The sequence below is a fragment of the Callithrix jacchus genome, chromosome 3, assembly GCF_049354715.1.
Source record: "Callithrix jacchus isolate 240 chromosome 3, calJac240_pri, whole genome shotgun sequence".
Taxonomy (NCBI): domain Eukaryota; kingdom Metazoa; phylum Chordata; class Mammalia; order Primates; family Cebidae; genus Callithrix; species Callithrix jacchus.
This window is the reverse complement of record NC_133504.1, coordinates 8,157,875-8,177,720: the sequence shown is the minus strand read 5'-3', so window position 1 is coordinate 8,177,720 and position 19,846 is coordinate 8,157,875. Positions and strand designations below refer to the sequence as shown.

Below are 19,846 nucleotides of genomic sequence, written 5' to 3'. Positions count from 1 at the left end.
GCCAAATAGTCTAGGTGTGTAGCAGGCTGTGCCATCTGGTTCTATGTAAGTGTCCTCTAGAACGTTCGCATGATAACAGAATTGCCCAACATCTCATTTCTAAGATGAAGTGACGCCTGACTATACTTTATTATGGGAAATATTAAACGATATATGTGAGAAGAGATAATAGTATAATTTTCTCCCATATTTCCATCACATCTCATTCATTTTATCTTTTACTTTCGCCTTATCCTCTCAATTATTTTGATGACAGTTTGAAATAGTGTATCATTGATCTGTAAACATTCCAGCATGTATTTTTTTTTTTTTTTTGAGATGGAGTTTTGCTCTTGTTACCCAGGCTGGAGTGCAATGGTGCGATCTCGGCTCACCACAACCTCCGCCTCCTGGGTTCAGGCAATTCTCCTGCCTCAGCCTCCTGAGTAGCTGGGATTGCAGGCACGCGCCACCATGCCCAGCTAATTTTTTGTATTTTTAGTAGAGACGGGGTTTCACCATGTTGACCAGGATGGTCTCGATCTCTTGACCTCGTGATCCACCTGCCTTGGCATCCCAATGTGCTGGGATTACAGGCTTGAGCCACCATGCCCTGCCCTCCAGCGTGTATTTTTAAAGCTAAGAAGAAAGTAACTACAATGCCATTATTATATTTGAAAAATTAACTAGAATTCTGTATTGCTGTCCAAATGCCCTATCAATATTTATGTTTCTCATTTGTGTTTCTGTTAGCTTGTTTGAATCAGTGTCTAAATATGGTCTGCATATTGCAATTGGTAAATGTATTTCTGAAGTCTTAATTTTATTTATTTATTTTTTGTTATTTTTTTATTGCATTTTAGGTTTTGGGGAACATGGGCAGAACATGCAAGATAGTTGCATAGGTACACACGTGGCAGTGTGATTTGCTGTCTTCCTCCCCTTCACCCACATCTGGCATTTCTCCCAGTGCTATCCCTCCCCAGCTCCCCCCACCCGCTATCCCTCCCCTATTCCCCCCAATAAACCCCAGTGTGTAGTGCTCCCCTCCCTGTGTCCATGTGTTCTCATTGTTTATCACCCACCTATGAGAGAGAATATGCGGTATTTCATTTTCTGTTCTTGTGTCAGTGTGCTGAGAATGATGTTCTCCAGATTCATCCATGTCCCTACAAAGGACACGAACTCATTGTTTTTGATGGCTGCATAATATTCCATGGTGTATATGTGCCATATTTTCCCTGTCCAGTCTATCATCAATGTGCATTTGGGTTGATTCCAGGTCTTTGCTATTGTAAACAGTGCTGCAATGAACATTCGTGTGCATGTGTCCTTAGAGTAGAACGACTTATAGTCCTTTGGATATATACCCAGTAATGGGATTGCTGGGTCAAATGGAATTTCTATTTCTAGGTCTTTGAGGAATCGCCACCCTGTCTTCCACAATGGTTGAATTAATTTACACTCCCACCAACAGTGTAAAAGAGTTCCTATTTCTCCACATCCTCTCCAGCATCTGTTGTCTCCAGATTTTTTAATGATCGCCGTTCTAACTGGCGTGAGATGGTATCTCAATGTGGTTTTGATTTGCATTTCTCTATTGACCAGTGATGATGAGCATTTTTTCATATGTTTGTTGGCCTCATGTATGTCTTCTTTCGTAAAGCGTCTGTTCATATCCTTTTATTTTTTATTTTTGAGACAGTCTCACTTTGTCTCGCCCAGGAGTCTCGCCCGGGCTGAAGTGCAGTGGGACGATCTCGGCTCACTGCAACTTCTGCCTCCTGGGTTTAAGTGATTCTCCTGCTTTAGGCTCCCGAGTAGCTGGGACTACAGGCGCGAGTCAGCATGCCCGGGTACTTTTTGTATTTTTAGTTTCACCATGTTGGCCAGACTGGTCTCAAACTCCTCACCCCAGGCTATTTACCCGCTTCGACCACCCAAAGTGCTGGGATTACAGGTGTGTGACGCCGAGCCCAGCCTGAAGTCTAATTTTAATTACCCTCTTTTCTTTGTAACTTAAAAAAAAAACTAGGTCATTTGTAGAATTCCTCGCTGTCTGATTTTTCTATCTTATATCCCCATGGTGTACTTGAACAAATTCCTTTGTTCCTGTAATTCCTGTAAATTATTAACTAGATGTAGAGGATTATGAGATCTAGTTTTATTTGGAGGTGGGCATTCATCATGGGTTGTGCTATATATAGCCATCAGGAAGTACATACCTCTTTTTTATTGTAGTAATTTATGATTATCTAGATTCATTATTCCATTACGGATTGCAAAAATATTATGGTCTAAGTATACCACTCCTTATTTATCTATTTGTTGGAATAATTTGCTGATCCTTAGCTCATACTGGAAAGATGGATGAAACGATTAGCTGTGCCCTAGCTCTATCTAACACCTGCCAGAGATTACCAACAGAGTTGAGGTTTTTGTTTAGTTTTTTGGTTTTTTTGCGACAGAGTCTCACTCTGTTGTCCAGGCTGGAGTGCACTGGCGCTATCTCAGCTCTACCTCCTAGGCTCAAGTGATTCTTGTGCCTCAACCTGTTGAATAGCTGGGATTACAGGCATGTGCCGCTATGCACAGCTGATTTTTGTATGTTTAGTAGAGATGGGGTTTCACCATGTTGGCCAGGCTGGTCTCCAACTCCTGACCTCAAGTGATCTGCCTGCCTCTGCCTCCCAGTGCTGGGATTACAGGCATGAGCCACTGCACCTGGCCTGTTTGTTTAGGTTTTAAAGTATGAATTTGTTTTCACAGATTTAAACAGAACTGACATGTTTTTGATAATTGTATGCTTATTCATCCACAAATTTTCCTATCTTGTGATATAGGAGCCTTTTTATATTGGCTCCTCATACCTTTGATCCTAGTATTCTGAGAGTTTTCTTTTACTCTGGCCTGAAAATACATTTTTGACTTCTTTTTGCACTAGACCTGGAATCAGACATTTATTCAAGAAACTGATTCTTTTTGTAAGATGTTGTATTTAGAGACCACACTCTACGTGCATGAGTGTTTATTGCAACTGAGTTGGCAATTGTAAGTTCTTATCTTACTACATTAAAATACATACATTGCCAGTAATTACAACAGTGTGATAGTGACACAAAAATAGGAATATCAATGGAACTGAACATCCACAAATAAGCAGAAACATCTTGTTGAATTTAAAATATGATAAAAGGATTCCTCATTACTAGAATAAAACTGGATTATTCAGTGAATGTATAAGGATATCTCTTTGCCCACGTTAAAAGAAATTAAATAAAGGTGGAAATTTCGAAAATAAAGATGAGTTGGTACCCTACTTTTGACATAAAATAATCCCAGATGGATCAGTGATTTAAATGTGAAAAGTCCAGTCATGAACTTATTTCAATTAGCCACAAAACATTTAAAGAAAAGATTGAGAAAACAATGGGGAGTAACAAACAAAGCCACCTGCTGGTGAGACATTTTAAAAATCAAATGCAGTAACTACCGGGATGAGAAGTCTGTAGTCTTTCATTCATTAAGCAGTTATCTATTTAGGGCTTCAGATATGCCAGAGGCTGTCTTACACAGATGATATAGCAGAGAACAGATAGATTTCAGATACTATTCTAGGCAGTGAGGTATAGCATAAACAAACAAACAACAGTAACTGCTCTCATGGAGCTTGTGCTGTATTGGGGTGGGAAGGTTTGAACAACTAAGTTAATAAGCTTGGTCTAATGGTTGTATGTAGAGCTCACCAAATAATGAATGCAGATTTCTTTCTATTACTCACTAATAAAAATTAGCTGCAGGCTAGTCATAATGATGCCCTTTAAAAATTAATACAATGGATTATTATTATATTGAGCATACTGTTCAGCCAGGATGCCAATTAAGTTAGAAGTCAATAACAAAAAGCCAAAAAATGCAGAACTCTTCGTGAAACTTTTTTTTTTTTTTTTTTTTAGAGACAGAGTTGCTCTGTCATTCAGGCTGAGTGCATGGCTCACTGCAGCCTCAGTCTTCCAGACTCAGGTGATCCTCCTGCCTTAACCTTCCAAGTAACTGAGACCACAGGTGGTATTCTACCATGCTTGGCTAATTTTTGTATTTATTGTAGAGGTAGGGTTTTTGCCATGTTGCCCAGGCTGGTCTCGATCTCCAGGGCTCAAGCAATCCACCTGCCTTGGCCTACAGGAAACTTTTAAACATACTTTCAGTATAATGCACGGGTTAACAGAATTAAATAGAAATATAGAAATAGTTAGAATTAAGTGGTCCTAAAAATATGTATAAATTTTGTAGGCTACAACCAAAGCAGTTTTTAGTAGAGAAGAACTGAAACTCTTTACTGCTGGTGGGAAAACTGGCCGTAAGAGAGAGAGAAAGTGGGGAGTAGTAAGGGAGAAAGGAAGAGAGTTAATCCACGTGATCAAACAAGACAGAAGAGCATGCAGGCCTGACACACCCCTGGAAAGGCTGTGGATGTGCATCTGAACTAGGAAACCATTTGACCCTATTTTTATTATTTGTATTTAATTTTTGCTAGTTTAATTGATGTGTAATGATGTAATACTTTTCAATTTTGTCTTTATTAGGAGGTGATTTTGTTAATGATTTTTTACCATGTGTATTTCCATTTGCTATTTTTTTAAAATCTCACAGCTTTGTTAAGAAACCATACAATTCACCCACTTAAAATGTACATTTTAATGGTTTTTAGTACATTCATATTTACATGCCTGTTATTATAATCTAACTCGAGGACATTTTTGCCCTGCCCCCAGAGGAAACCCTGTACCCATTAGCAGTTACTCCTCATTCCCCACACCTGCCTCCTCCATCCCCCGAGCTCTGAACGACCACTGTTTCCTGTCTCTCTAGGTATGCCTGTTGTTATAAACATTTCATATAAATGGCATCATATACTGTGTGATCATTTGTGACTGGCTTCTTTCACTTAGCATATGTCTTCAAGATTTGTTCATGTTGGTAGCATGTATTGGAACTTCATCCTTTGAATTGCCAAATAATATTCCATTATGTGAATAAATATCTTATTTATTTAATTTTTTTGAGACGCATTTTCACTCTGTTGCCCATGATGGAGTACAGTGGTGAGATCTTGGCTCACTGCAACCTCTGCCTCCTGGGTTTAAGTGATTCTTCTGTGCCAGTTTCCCAAGTAGCTGGAATTACAGGTGCACTCCACCACACCCAGCTATTTTTTGTATTTTTAGTAAAGATGGGGTTTTGCTGTGTTGGTCAGGCTGGTCTCGAACTCCTGACCTCAAGCAATCCACCCGCCTCGGCCTCCCAGAGTGCTGGGATTATAGGCATGAGCCACCCCGCCTGGCCATATTTTATTTATCCAGTCATCAGTTGGCAGATATTTGGGTTCTTACCACTTTTTGGCTATTATGCATAATGCTGCTGTGAACCTACATGTACAAGCGTTTGTGTGAACATAGGTTTCCATTTTTCCTGGGTATATGCCTTGAAGTAGAATTGTTGGGTTATGCGGTAATTTACTGGTTTAATTATTTGTAGATATCTAGCATTGACCTTCCATATATTAATATTTATCTGTTATTTACATCTTAAGATAGTATATTTCATAAATGTTTTTTCTCATTGGCTTTTGTTTTAATTCCTTTTTATTGTTGTTAAACAAAAGATTTTTTTTTAAAAAAGATAACTGTTTAGCCATCTTATTTCTGATGACAAATTCCATTTATTAGCTATCATACACTATCCTCTATTTATGAAAGTTAAGCGGTGTTTTATTCTGACTATTTGACTATCTGGAGTTAACTTCTTATTTTCTTTAAAGGTGACTTTAGAGATGAAGTAGGGAGATGAGGATTTTTAGTAAGGTGGAAGTGGTAGTCCATAGAAAGATTTCCAGAAGGAGCAGTTGACAGTTGCCCTTTATTGGCTTGCTTAAGAAGTTCTGCAAGACAAAGGAGAAAATGGTGAGAAGGGAAGGTAGTCATTAGTAAATACCCTTTTACTCATCACAGCTTTAGTGTTGCAAGATTCCCTTTCAGGGCGCGCTTTTGAAACCTGTCTGTCTTGTGACCTTTCTATGGTCTACAGCTTTCCAGAGTTTACTCTTCCTTCATTGTCATCTCCTTTCCCCTCCTTTTAAAATAAAACCTATGACACTGGGATTGTAAGAGGTGGCAATAAGCTCTGCGATTTTCAGTCATCACGTCTAATCATAGTATCTTCCTGGTTTTCAGAAATAACTGAAATCAATTTAAAATAGCAGTTGCTTTAGTGTAGTCAGTATAGACGTGGGAAATGTGCAGAAATCGTGGGTCTCTTGCTTCCAATTTAGCACTCTGGGTTGTGAAATCTGGCTCCATAGAAGTAAAGTTAGGTGGTCAGCTACAGCTGTAGTTAAATTCAGTAATGTGAGAGAAAACACAGACACTGGGGATCGTGGGCTGCTTCATTTCCGGTGGGACACAGGAATACCGAAGTCTCTAAGGCAGAATGAGGGTCACAGATTTTATTTAGGTAATTTTGCTGCTATTCTCGTTTGTCTTTCTTTTTATGTATTATGCCATTAATAACAAAACTTTTTGAATTGTATTTTTAGAAGTTCTCCTGGTTCTAGGTAGACTGTGATAGCAGTGTGACCGTCAGCAGGTTACTTACCTATCCTTTTTACGTCCCAGGTTCCTTACCAATAAACTGAGAATGAACACTGTATCTTAACAGAGTGGCTTGAGGATTGAAAATGGGTATTTGTATTAAGCGCAGTGCTTGGAATACATTAAAAGTACTTATGAATTTAGCTCATTGAGTCTACATTGTGCTAAGCTTGTAGGCCAGCATTGGCTTAATCTTCTAGTTGTGATCTAAGGACGTTTGTTTTTACATTCTTGTCCTACATTTGAGACTGGGTTAGAGAATGAAAGAATGAAAACAGTGACCCTCCAATAGCTAGAATGATGCCAAGTGGCTCCAGAGTGTAACGGTGCTGAACTAATGAAGACCCTACTGATAAAACCAAAACAACTGGAAATAATGTCTGGTTGGAAATGCTCATTTCACTTATGGGAGCAAACTTTTTAATAGTTCATAAAATGCCATCTTGGCATTTGGGAGCTAAAATCATTCAGGTTGTCCATTAAGAAGACTCTCCAGTATAAAAACTAGCACATAGCCATCTTTAGGTAAACTAAATAATGTGGGGAACAAAGAAAGCACAGGTTAGCTTCCTACAGGATTGTCACCCAACATAGAATAACATTCCACTCATAGCACCTAAACAGAGCAGAGGCCAAGTTTGTCAAGTCCATTTTAGATTTTTTTAAACTTCAATTTTGATTTTATTGTAGTGATAATACTTAACATGTGATCTATTCTCTTAACAGAATTTTTAAGTGTATAATGTATTCAACTATAAAAACAACGTACAGCAGATCTCTAGACTAATTTTTGTGTTGTGTAACTGAAACTTTATTTCCTCTAGCCACTTGGCCTTTTCTGCACACCTTAGCACCTGGCAACCACCATTCTGCTTGCTGCTTCCATGAGCCTATTTTAGATACTTATGTAAGTGGAATCATACGGTATTTGTCCCTCTCTGACTGACTTGTTTCACTTGGCATAATGTCCTCAAGGTTCATTCATAGTGTCACATATTGCAGGATTTCCTTCTTTTTAAAGGCTGAGTAGTATTCCATTGTGTATACACACTGTATTTTCTCAATCCATCCATCTGTCAGTGGACATTTCGATTATTTCTGTATCTTGGCTATTGTGAATCATGCTGATGCAGTGAACATGGGAGCACTAACAGCTCTTCAAGATAAAGAATGTCTTAAATAATTTTTAAAATTTTAAATTCGCCTATCACAATCCAAATGATTTTCTGTATAATATTTATCTCACACAATCCAAATTATTTGACTTAGATTTTTTGTCAATGAGATATAATAATTGTTTTAATTCATTATTTCTAAGTTGGTTTAATATCACCATTGTTTTTACCAACTGTGCTTTCATTTGATTTTTGTATATGGAGAGAGATAGGGGTCTAGTTTCATTCATTCTTCTGCATATGGATATCTTGTTTTCCCAGCACCATTTACTGAAGGGACTGTCCTTTCCCCAGTATATGTTGTTAGCACCGTTGTCAAAAATGAGTTCACTGTACATGTATGGATTTTTTTTCTGGTTTTCTATGTCTGTGTGTCTGTTTTTATGCCAGCCATGTGCTGTTTTGGTTACTATACCTCTGTTGTATAATTTTGAAAAAAGAAAACCTTTAGCCAAATTAAAGTTAAAGGAGTTTAATTGAGCAGTGAATGATTTGTGAATCAGGTGGCCCCAGAATTATGGCAGATTTATAGAGACTACAGGGGTGCCTTGTGGTCAGAAAAAATTTATAGACAAAAAATATACAGTGACGGACAGGAATCGGAAGTGAGGTACAGAAACAGTGAGATCGGTTACCGCTCAGCTATTGGAAGGCAGTTTGAACACTGAGCAGTGCATGAGTGGTTGAAGTATGGTCACTGGGATTGGCCAACACTCAGTTCTTGTTATAGGTGTGTATTATTAAGTTAGGTTTTAAATTTTGTCTGACTACTAAGCTAGGTTACAGTTCATTTACAAGGTCTCAACTACAGAAGTATGAAGTCCTTCTCAGGCCATATCTAGTTTGCTTTAACAATTTGAAGTCAGATAATGTGATTCCTTCGGTTCTTTTTGTTCTTTTTGCTCAGGGTCTTTTTTGGTTCCGTATAAATCTAAGGATTGTTTTATCTGTATCTGTGAAAGGATTTTGACATTTTGATAGAGATTGCATTGAATCTATAGATTACTTGGGGTAGTATGGACATTTTAATAATATTGATTCTTCCAATTCATTTACATGGACTATCTTTCCTTTTTTTGTGTGTCCGCTTCAGTTTCTTTCTTTTTTTTTTTAATTGCATTTTAGGTTTTGGGGTACATGTGAAGTACATGCAAGATTGTTGCATAGTACACACATGGCAGTGTGATTTGCTGCCTTCCTCCCCATCACCTATATCTGGCATTTCTCCCCATGCTGTCTCTCCCCAACTTCCCACCCCCTGCTCTCCCTCCCCTATTACCCCCCAACAGACCCCAGTGTGTGATGCTTCCCTCCCTGTTTCCATGTGTTCTCACTGTTCAACACCCACCTATGAGTGAGAACATGCGGTGTTTGTTTGATTTTCTGTTCTTGTGTCAGTTTGCTGAGAATGACGGTTTCCAGGTTCATCCATGTCCCTGCAAAGGACACGAACTCATCTTTTTTGATGGCTGCATAATATTCCATGGTGTATATTTGCCACATTTTACCTGTCCAGTCTATCATCGATGGGCATTTGGGTTGGTTCCAGGTCTTTGCTATTGTGAACAGGGCTGCAGTGACCATTCGTGTGCATGTGTCCTTATAGTAGAACGATTTATAATCCTTTGGATATATACCCAGTAATGGGATTGCTGGGTCAAATGGAATTTCTATTTCTAGGTCCTTGAGGAATCGTCACACTGTCTTCCACAATGGTTGAACTAATTTACACTCCCACCAAGAGTGTAAAAGTGTTCCTATTTCTCCACATCCTCTCCAGCATCTGCTGTCTCCAAATTTTTTAATGATCGCCATTCTAACTGGCGTGAGATGGTATCTCAATGTAGTTTAGATTTGCATTTCTCTAATGACCAGTGACGATGAGCATTTTTTCATATGTTTGTTGGCCTCATGTATGTCTTCTTTCGTAAAGTGTCTGTTCATATCCTTTGCCCACTTTTGAATGGGCTTGTTTTTTTTCTTGTAAATCTGTTTTAGTTCTTTGTAAATTCTGGATATCAGCCCTTTGTCAGATGAGTGGCCTGCAAAAATTTTTTCCCATTCTGTTGGTTGCTGATTCACTCTAGTGACTGTTTCTTTTGCCGTGCAGAAGCTGTGGAGTTTGATTAGGTCCCATTTGTCTATTTTGGCTTTTGTTGCCAATGCTTTTGGTGTTTTGGTCATGAAGTCCTTGCCTACTCCTATGTCCTGAATGGTTTTGCCTAGATTTTCTTCTAGGGTTTTTATGGTTTTAGGTCTTATGTTAGGCCTTTAATCCATCTGGAGTTAATTTTAGTGTAAGATGTCAGGAAGGGGGTCCAGTTTCTCCTTTCTGCACATGGCTAGCCAGTTTCCCCAACACCATTTATTAAACAGGAAATCCTTTCCCCATTGCTTGTTTTTGTCAGGTTTGTCAAAGATCAGATGGTTGTAGATACATTGTATTGCCTCTGAGGCCTCTGTTCTGTTCCATTGGTTTATATCTCTGTTTTGGTACCAGTACCATGCTGTTTTGATTACTGTAGCCTTGTAGTATAGTTTGACGTCTGGTAGTGTGATGCCTCCTGCTTTGTTCTTTTTGCTTAGAATTGACTTGGCTATGCAGGCTCTCTTTTGGTTCCATATGAAGTGTAAGGTGTTTTTTTCCAGTTCTGTGAAGAAGGTCATTGGTAGCTTAATGGGAATTGCATTGAATCTGTAAATTACTTTGGGCAGTATGGCCATTTTCATGATATTGATTCTTCCTAACCATGAGCATGGAATGTTTCTCCATCTGTTTGTGTCCTCTCTTATTTCATTGAGCAGTGGTTTGTAGTTTTCCTTGAAGAGGTCCCTTACCTTCCTTGTTAGTTGTATTCCTAGGTATTTTATTCTCTTTGTAGCAATTGTGAATGGCAGTTCATTCTTGATGTGACTCTCTTTAAGTCTGTTACTGGTATATAGGAATGCTTGTGATTTTTGCACATTGATTTTGTATCCTGAGACTTTGCTGAAGTTGCTTATCAGTTTCAGGAGATTTTTGTTTTGGGCCACATGTAAAATACACTAACAGTAGCTGATAAGCTGGAAAAAAAAAAGCAAAAATCCCCATAATGTTTTAAGAAAGTTTATGAATTTGTGTGGGGCTGCATTCAAAGTCATCGTGGGTTGGGCAAGCTTGTTTTACAGTTTTCATTGTAGAAATCTTTCACTTCTTTGGTTAATTTAATTTAATTTTATTTTATTTGTAGCTTTTGTAACAAACCGTATTTTCAAAGGTAAAAGACAGGTTTCAGCCCAGATATTTGAATGCTATCAATTTTTGGACTCATTTTTTTTTTCCAAAAGATGAAAGTGTTGCTTGACAAAAAGCACTTGAGAATGTTGTACTAAATAGAAATACATGTAGAATAAGCTACTGCTTGCTGTGGCTCTTTTGATATGATAATAGCTTAATATTAAGACGGAAATGTTTTTGTGATATACTGTGAATGAACTCACTGCTGTCGTTCATCTTACAGTACCTTTAAAATCCAGTTCAGTAGCCTTCTCCAGGTATGCCACCCTCATCCTCAAGCCGTAGTAATCTTTTCTTCCTTTGAGTTCCAGTAGCACTGTTTATACCTCTCTCTGTAGTTACAAATTGGGCCTTGATTATTTATATTTTTATATTTATATTTCTTTGTCCTAATAAAATAGAAGTACCTAAGGCCACAGACTGATAAACATTCAAGTAAACTCAACAGATATGTTAATGAATATCTACTTCGTCCAAAGCACTGTGCCCAGACATGAGTATTACATGGCTCTTGTCCTTGTCATGTTCCTCATAGTGCCCAGTCTCCCTCTTGACGTTTATCTCTTGTATTCTAGGATGCTCTTTTTTTCCTCTTACATCTCTTGTCACCACTTCACAGTGTATTTTCTCTCCCTCTAGTAGACATGTGAATAATGAAGATGACCAAGGCTTGCTCTCAAACTCTCTTCTCTTTTCATGCACACCGAATTTAGCTAATCTCATTTATTCTCATGCATCTAAACTATCATCTTTGTGCCAGTGACTCTCAGTTATCTACCTCTAGTCCAGACACTTCTGAACACCAAGTTCACATATTCCAGTTGCCTTTGAAGTCTCCTGGACATCACAGAAATAAATGTCCTAAAGAAAATCCTTCCTCTTCCACATTTGGTCCTGCTCTCCAGGAAAGCACCTTCATCTACCCATGCGGCAAGCCAAAATCCTGACATGGTCTTGGTCAAATGCTCTCCCCACCCTCCATGCCGAGTCCATCACCAAGTCCTGTTGATTCTGCCTCTGAAGTATCTTCCTCCTCTGGCTCTTGCCCACATGCCAGCCCACAGTGCTAGGAGGAAGGATCAGTGGGGGCTCACTTGGTAGAAGGGGTCCTCAAAAGGAAGAGCTTGTACAAAACTCTAAAGGGACAGCGGGGTGAGGGGGTATTCAGCACACCTCTGGAATTTAAAGAATGCCACTATGGCTGGATTACAGAGGGTGGGGTGGCAGCTCACAGTGCTGGCATAATGGACCCTTGTGGCACTTCTGGTCAGCCCCCACAGCATTGTCACAGTGGTTACTTAAAATCATAAAGCAAATCATGCTTTAAAATCCCTCCTTGATTCTCATGGTTCTTAGAGTAAGATTTAGAAATTCTCAATGTGGCATCTATATATCAGTCCTTTTCCAGTTCCATCTTTTGCCACCCCACCCTCTGTAATCCAGCCATAGTGGCATTCTTTAAATTCCAGAGGTGTGCTGAATACCCCCTCACCCCGCTGTCCCTTTAGAGTTTTGTACAAGCTCTTCCTTTTGAGGACCCCTTCTACCAAGTGAGCCCCCACTGATCCTTCCTCCCAACTGAAGCATTGTTTCCTCAGACAGGCTCCCCCCAAGCCCACAGAATAAATTAGGTCCTGTTCTCTTGGCATATCTAAGTATCCTGAACCTTTTCCTTGAGAGCACCTTTGGTCATTGGTAAGATTTCTTTTGTTGCGTGACTGTTTGCCCAATATCTAGCTGCTCCATTGTCTGTAAGACCCCTCAGAGCAGGGATCATGTCTTTTTCGTTCATGCTCAGGCCCAGCACGAGATGCATAGGAGAGTCAATGTGTATTTGTGGAATGAGCAAAATAAATCAACATAAAAGTTTAAAAGCACACTTAAATATTGCACAACAGAATGTGTTTAAAACTTAAGGCTCTGGCCGGGCATGGTGGCTCACGCCTGTAATCTCAGCACTTTGGGAGGCCGAAGTGGGTGGATTACTTGTGCCCTTGAGTTAAAGACCAGCCTGGCAACATGGTCAAACTCCCTCTCTACTAAAAACGCAAAAACTAGCTGGGCTTGGTGGTGGGCCCTTGTAATCCCAGCTACTCAAGAGGCTGAGGCATGAGAATCGCTTGAACTTGGGAGGCGGAGATTGCAATGCGCCGAGATCATGCCGCTGCGCTCCAGCCTGGGTGACAGAGCTCCATCTCAAAACAAGCAAAAACCAAAAAACTTAAGACTCTAACTTAACATATGGAATTAAGTTTCTAACCCTTGCATGAAGACCTTTATTAGTTTGTGACTAAACCAGACATGTGTTGCTTTTCTGATCTGTCAAATTTTAGAATTTTTTTTTTTTTAAATGGGGTTTCACTATAATGGCCAGGCTGGTCTTGAACTCCTGACCTCAGGTGATCCACCCACCTCGGCCTCCCAAAGTGCTAGGATTACAGGCGTGAGCCACTACGCCCAACAAAATTTTAGAATTTTTATTACCAAAGAATATATCTGACAACAGAAAAATATATTTGATCAGTTTGACAACAAATATTTATTGATCATCTGCTGTTTGCCTGACTTGGTTGTAAATGCTCAGGATACCGCTGGTAGGACGCAGCTTGCTTTCTCATGGAGGACAGACAGTGTGCATGGAGAATTTCAGCTCCTGAAAAATATTGTGGTCTAAATAAAACAGTCATGGGAGGGGCAGGAGGCTAGAAAAGTCCTATATGAAAAGGTAACATTTCAGCTAGCATTGGAGGGGCAGGGTGTCGACTGCTGGAGATCTGAAGCACAGCTTTCCAGGCAGAGGGAACTATCAGGCCATTCAGGGAATGGAGGGGTGGGCAGTAGCCCTGGGCACAGTGAATGAAGGACAAACACACACTTTTATAGAGATGCCATGGCCTGAATTTCTTATTCTGCCCTTTATGGCTGAAGACAATGATGATGACCAACTCTTAAGAATGTTACTAAGTAAGGTAATGAAAGTAAATAGTAGTAATAATACATATTACTAATAGTTTTAGACATAATTAATATGCCTTCCACAGAATTTATATGAAGGAGAAAGTAAATGTTACTTTAATGATTTTATCTATGTGTTTAATAGTTTACTAATTTATTACTTTTAAAACAATATGCTATGTTGCTAATTATTTGCAAACATTAATATTTATATCGATTTCTCTTTAAAGGTTAAAAAGCTGAAGAGAGAACTCTCACAGATGAAGCAAGAACTGCTCTATAAAGAACAAGGCTTTGAAACATTGCAGCAGTGAGTATGAAAATACTGAATCAACTTTAGAATAAGCTCCCTAATAATAATACAAAGAAAATAGAAGTACAGATTACATAAGAGATTTCTCAAAGAAATGTAAAAGGTTCAGAGCTCTACACCAAAAGAAAACAAAGCAATCAACCAACAGATAAAAAACTTGGGAAAGATCTCTACACTTGAAAAGATCCAAAGTGTTTATTAATCATTGGAGATCTAAAGACACCAACGTGAAAAGACTTTGTCTTACCTTTATCTCCTGGACCCTTGCTGGCCTCCTCTGAGACGTGGTGCAGATCTAAGAGACCAGGCACAAGAAGTTGTCTCCACATTAGACTGGGCCTGCTGCACTTGACCCCTATGTAAGCCTGCAGCTGTCCTGGGCCTTCGGGTGGAGGCACGTCTGTCTCTCTCTGTCAGCCCCAGGGATGACCTAGAGTCTAACCCTGACAGATGGCAGGGGAGCAAGAGCAAGTCAGGATTATTAGCAAAGGAGTGGGAGTGCACTCCTCACTTCTTGCGTTCCTCTGTCTTTCCTGTTTGGTACTGAAGTCTGCTGGGCCATGAGCAGAGCCCTAGGCTGGACCAGGTTAAGTGGAAAAGCGGGTGACAACGGGTCATAGGATCAGGATATCCCTTCCCCATTCCTGGCCCCTGAAAGCCACTGAATGCCTGATGCATTCTCTGTTATGACCCCTTAAAAGCCCTTGTTTTAGTTCTAGAGCTAGTCTAGAATTACCAAGGGTAATTCTAGAGAAAGCCACTATTCTCCCTGCTGCTGAGGCCCAGCCTATGACAAAAAGCATGACAAGCACACCTGAGCCTTTGTAATCCCGCAGTCTACTCCACAGGGGTCTCATGGGAGAGAAGCAGTCCATGGTTTTCATAGCCGCATGACCATGGAGAGGAGGTAAAACTTCCCTCCTGCTTGGTGCCTCCAAGTGCGGTACAGTATTTCTGGGGATATCCCTGGTCAGTTTCATGTTCAGACAGGTTTTATTTTCTTCCCAGCATCTCCCTTGGTAGCATCTCGGGAATGCCAAGCTAGTCTCAGGAGTCACCTCTGTGGAAAGTACCCAGCTGTGTTTCTTTTCCCTGTGGAATCCTATTTTGCCTTCTGCTCTTAGGAAATTTGGGATGCTCCAAGCAGCAAGGTGTCACCCCCTTTAAAGATCCTGTGTGTCACTGGCCAGACAAACTGGTTGTTCTCGTTTGGGTGATTAGTCATATCTTGAGATACCCAGGCGCTGCTCTTGACCACCAGTCAGGCATGTGACTTTAATTTCCCACGTGTGCTTTTATTGCTCAGATTTCTTTTTTGCCTGCTCACTACATATAATCATGACCTTAATATTCCTTCAGATGCTCCCACCGTAGTGGTTCTCAAACCTGACTGCACAGTTAGAATAATCTGGAGAGTGCTTAGAAAAATAACGTGTTTCTAGTCTGTACGCCAGGTATATGTTATGAGATCCCCACTGCTTCTCAAGTACAGCCGTATTGTAAGAACCTCAGCTGGTTGCAGAGCTGCCTGGAAAACCAAGCAGAACTAGAATGACACAAATGCATTATTTAGTAAATGTTTATCAGCATAAAGCAGGGCTTTGTGGTGGGGGTAGGGAGAGAAAACAAACTTTGAAGAGTGCCATAAAGTGTTTAGCTGTATGTTCCACGTGTTTCAGACACATGAAATTATAACTCACGTCACCACTTGGGATTAAAGGTTAGCCAAACTTGCTGTCTTTGTTATATTGATGTAACAATGCTGTATTGTTTGAAAGCAGTTTGCTTGCAAGCAATTTTTTTAGGAATCTAAGGCATGTTTAAGAATCTGTCAATAACATTCCACAAGAAAACAATAGACATTTGTTGTACAAATTCAGGCATTCTCTTGCAGTGATTTTAATCCCTTGAACCAAGAGCAGAAAGATATGATATCTAACATCAGAGACCTCTCCTGTTTATCTTAACTATAGACAAAATAAAGCTGTTTTTATTCTAGTATTAGCCACCATACTGCTAAAACCCTGAATGATCAGCAGTCACACCCAGCAACCAGACTTTTTAAAAAACCACATTCCTGATACTGTAAAGGGACTTATATTTGTGGTTAGAGCAGAAAAGGTTTAGATAGAATCTTATTGTAGGCTTTTGTAAGTTTTCATTTATTTACAACAGAGTGAAATATATTTGTTGAACCTGGAATTACAATATAATTTAAACTTGAGCTTTCATTGTACTTGGTACGGTAGTTTTATGCTGGGTAGACAAATATGGCATTGTTCTCTACGTTATTCGTTCTAGTTTGTGGTCCCAAATTTGACTTTGTCTAAGCAGTAGTGTAGCATATGTATAAATGGACACCAGGAAGATGCATATTTCCATTCGCTGCCTCCAGTGTGCATTCAGAATTGGAAACAGCAAGTCGCAGGCATATACAGATCCTGAAAATTTGGTTCTCAGGGTAGACATTTGCCAGAGAAGGGATGTAAATGAACATCTTTTCTTTCTCAAAATAGACTAATATATAGAGGAAAAATTAGTTGTAGGGCACACTCAAGTCAAGAACCTCCAAAAAAATTTTTAGGAAAAAAATGGCACTTCTCATGTTAAGAACAAAAAGCATGATTCTTTAAGTCAGCAAATGATGCTCATATTTCAGTTTATTTTATGACAAGTTAGGGTCAAAAGAGAAAAGGTGGGAAATGCAAAGTAGAGGAGAACAACAAGAAAGAGGGAAATAAAGGAAAAAGACCACAGTTACAGAAGTTCAAAGGAGGCAAAAGAAAGAGAAGGACCACAGAACCCTCTATGATGAAAGCTGAGCCATGTTCTTTATATTTAGCATTCTGTCGAGCAGTAGATAGCCAAGAAATTTTCCTGTGTTTAAAGCTCTCTGAAATTTAAATTAGCAGTCTTGAGCTAGTCGTGCTTTTATTTTTAAATGTTAAGGTTTATTTCTGAAAACAACTTACCTGCGTTTATTTTCAAATGATAGAGTTTATGTTTATTTCCAAATCAAAGATTTGTTTTCTCATTAAATTCTGAAGACTTGACACAAATGGGAAGAAGTTGCTTGAGCTTTAGAAATTCACTTCGACGCAGTTTCGGATGCCCCATTGCGACCTATTTTATAAAATCTCACAGTTTAGTTTTCAGTTTTTACTTTTAGTTAAAAAGTGCTACATCTGGAAACATCAGAATGCTATAATTGGAAATAGTATTTGTTTTATTTAATAAACCATTTCCTCAGCTAAGTTGATGGATATAATACTTAAGGGAGTCAGAAATTCCATTGATAAAGCTCTTCCCAAATAAATGGAATTAGCTGCTAGTCAGAGTACTTCGTTAGTCCCATCAGATACTCTAAATGCGATAGTCAGGAGTCCCAGGCCTGAATCTGTCATTTTGGGATAATTCCCCTACTAGCTAAGTGTCTGTGCGATTCAGGGTGTAAATTTGCATCAACTTTCTGCCTTGGCTTCTTCATTTGCAAGAAGTGTGAGTAGGGGATCTTTAGGGGCCCTTCCTATTCTAAACTGTGTGTGTGTGTGTGCGCGTGCGCGTGCACCCTTGCATGTGCATATGTTTAATCTGTGACTTGATTGGTTGTACTTTATGATCAGATGATCTTATGATCAAGTTTATGTTATTTTCTTAGGTTCTTTAAGTCTTTAACTGCTTGTTCCGCAGCATAAGTAGTTACTAAAACAGTACTTGAGGAAATACGTTATCTACAAACCGTACTTGTGTGAGTGGACGTTGTTTGGAAGAGTGATTAAGATGGCATTGCTTTATTTTTTTCAGATTATACCTTTCACATTAAAAATAAATATTAAGTATTAAATGTTTTTAACCAAACAAGCTCAGAGTCTGTTTTCTCTGATTCAGTAGGTGTTGTTTCTCCGGAGACTCGGGATATAAGACTCAAAACATGTAAACATGTATAGAGTTGCTAGCTGGGGCAGAGGCATAATCATACATCCCACAAGGAAAGCTCGTGCTGTGTTAATAACGAATCCAGGACAGCACAGGTAGCTGGAGAGGACCAGGAGAATGATCATGAAGAGTACATTAAACGATTTTTTAAAAAAGAATTAGGTAATTTGATTAGGCCCTTCAAACACAAAGAATTAGGTTACATGAAATCCTCTAGCCTAAGGTGACAGCGTAAACTGTAGGGACACTTGGTAAGCAGCTCTGCAGGGATAATAAATTAGCTCACTGAAGAGCTGTTTATTCAGTATGAGTTGAGAAATGACCACTGCCCTTCTGCCATTTGCCTAAGTTTGAACTCATCCAGCAAGGCAAGCAATTTTATCTCGACTCCTACCTTTCATAAAAGCAGAATAAATACTTATGTGTGTGTGTGTGTGTGTGTGTGTGTGTGTGTGTGTAGAGAGAGAGAGAAATATTAGTGAGAATACTCACTAATATAAATAATAATTTATTAACCACTTATTTAAGGTCTCCCAAGTTGCAGGCCCTGTGCGAGGTTTTGCACAGACGTTATAGCAAAACATTGTGTAAAATTAGGTGCAGTTTATTTGCCTCTGTGTTCTGCTGAAGCATTTGCTCATGTCTTTTGCCTTTCTTGGGTGAAGATCAGGATCAGCACTTGATGAGGTTTGGGTTCAGCCAGCAGTGGGATCAAACAGATTGAAGACAAAAATTGTATTTATTTGAGCCCCAAAGTGATTAGAAATGGATTGGGTTTGAAGTGGGGGATGGGAGAAATCTTAGGTGGCTGTGATGAAAAGAGAAAGGAGGGGCCAAGGCCTGTGGATCACAAGGTCAGGAGTTCAAGACCAGCCTGGCCAATGTGAAAACCCATCTCTACTAAAAATGCAAAAATAAGCCAGGAGTGGTAGCGGGCGCCTGTAATCCCAGCTACTCAAGAAGCTGAGGCAGGAGAGTTGCTTGAACTCAGGAGGCGGAGGTTGTAGAGCGCCTAGCTCTGTCCACCCTGGATGACAGAGCAAGACTGTCTCAAATAAAAAAGAAGAGAAAGGAAGAGAAACAGCCTGAAAAGATGATTGCTGGTATGTGAGAATCAGAAGTGAAATAATCGGCCAACTTAGACAACTCCAAAACCAGTTCCTACTGTCTGTTTAACTTATATGCTACCATTCTTTGATATTTTTTTCTTTCTTCTTCTCTTTTCAACAGAATTGATAAAAAAATGTCTGGAGGACAGAGCGGGTATGAACTCAGTGAAGCCAAAGCCATTCTAACAGAACTAAAATCTATCAGAAAGGCCATTAGCTCAGGAGAAAAAGAAAAACAAGATCTGATGCAGGTACATTACAAAACATTTCGTTAAGCCAAACTTCTACCTTCTTAGGCCCCCAGAAACTCTCACTGGGGCAGTAGTGCTCCCTCAGAGTCCGGATGGCCCTTCCATCCCTGTCCCATTTGTGCGGAACAGGCCCTGTGGAGGCTGTTGGAGGCACAAAGGTAGCCTGCTGCCTTGGAGGAAAGCAGAAGGATTCCAAGTGAC

At 39.6% G+C, this 19,846-nt stretch overlaps 1 protein-coding gene across 7 annotated transcripts in view; it reads left to right on the top strand.

Moving 5' to 3' along the window:
• Positions 1-19,846, top strand: part of WWC2 (WW and C2 domain containing 2) — a 227,066-nt gene that overhangs the window by 131,440 nt on the left and 75,780 nt on the right. For all 7 annotated transcript variants that reach the window (XM_035292567.3, XM_035292568.3, XM_035292565.3 and 4 more), the window contains 2 exons: positions 14,267-14,346; positions 19,516-19,645. In XM_035292567.3, the coding sequence (XP_035148458.3) occupies positions 14,267-14,346; positions 19,516-19,645 (210 nt within the window). The remainder of the gene's footprint in view (positions 1-14,266; positions 14,347-19,515; positions 19,646-19,846) is intronic.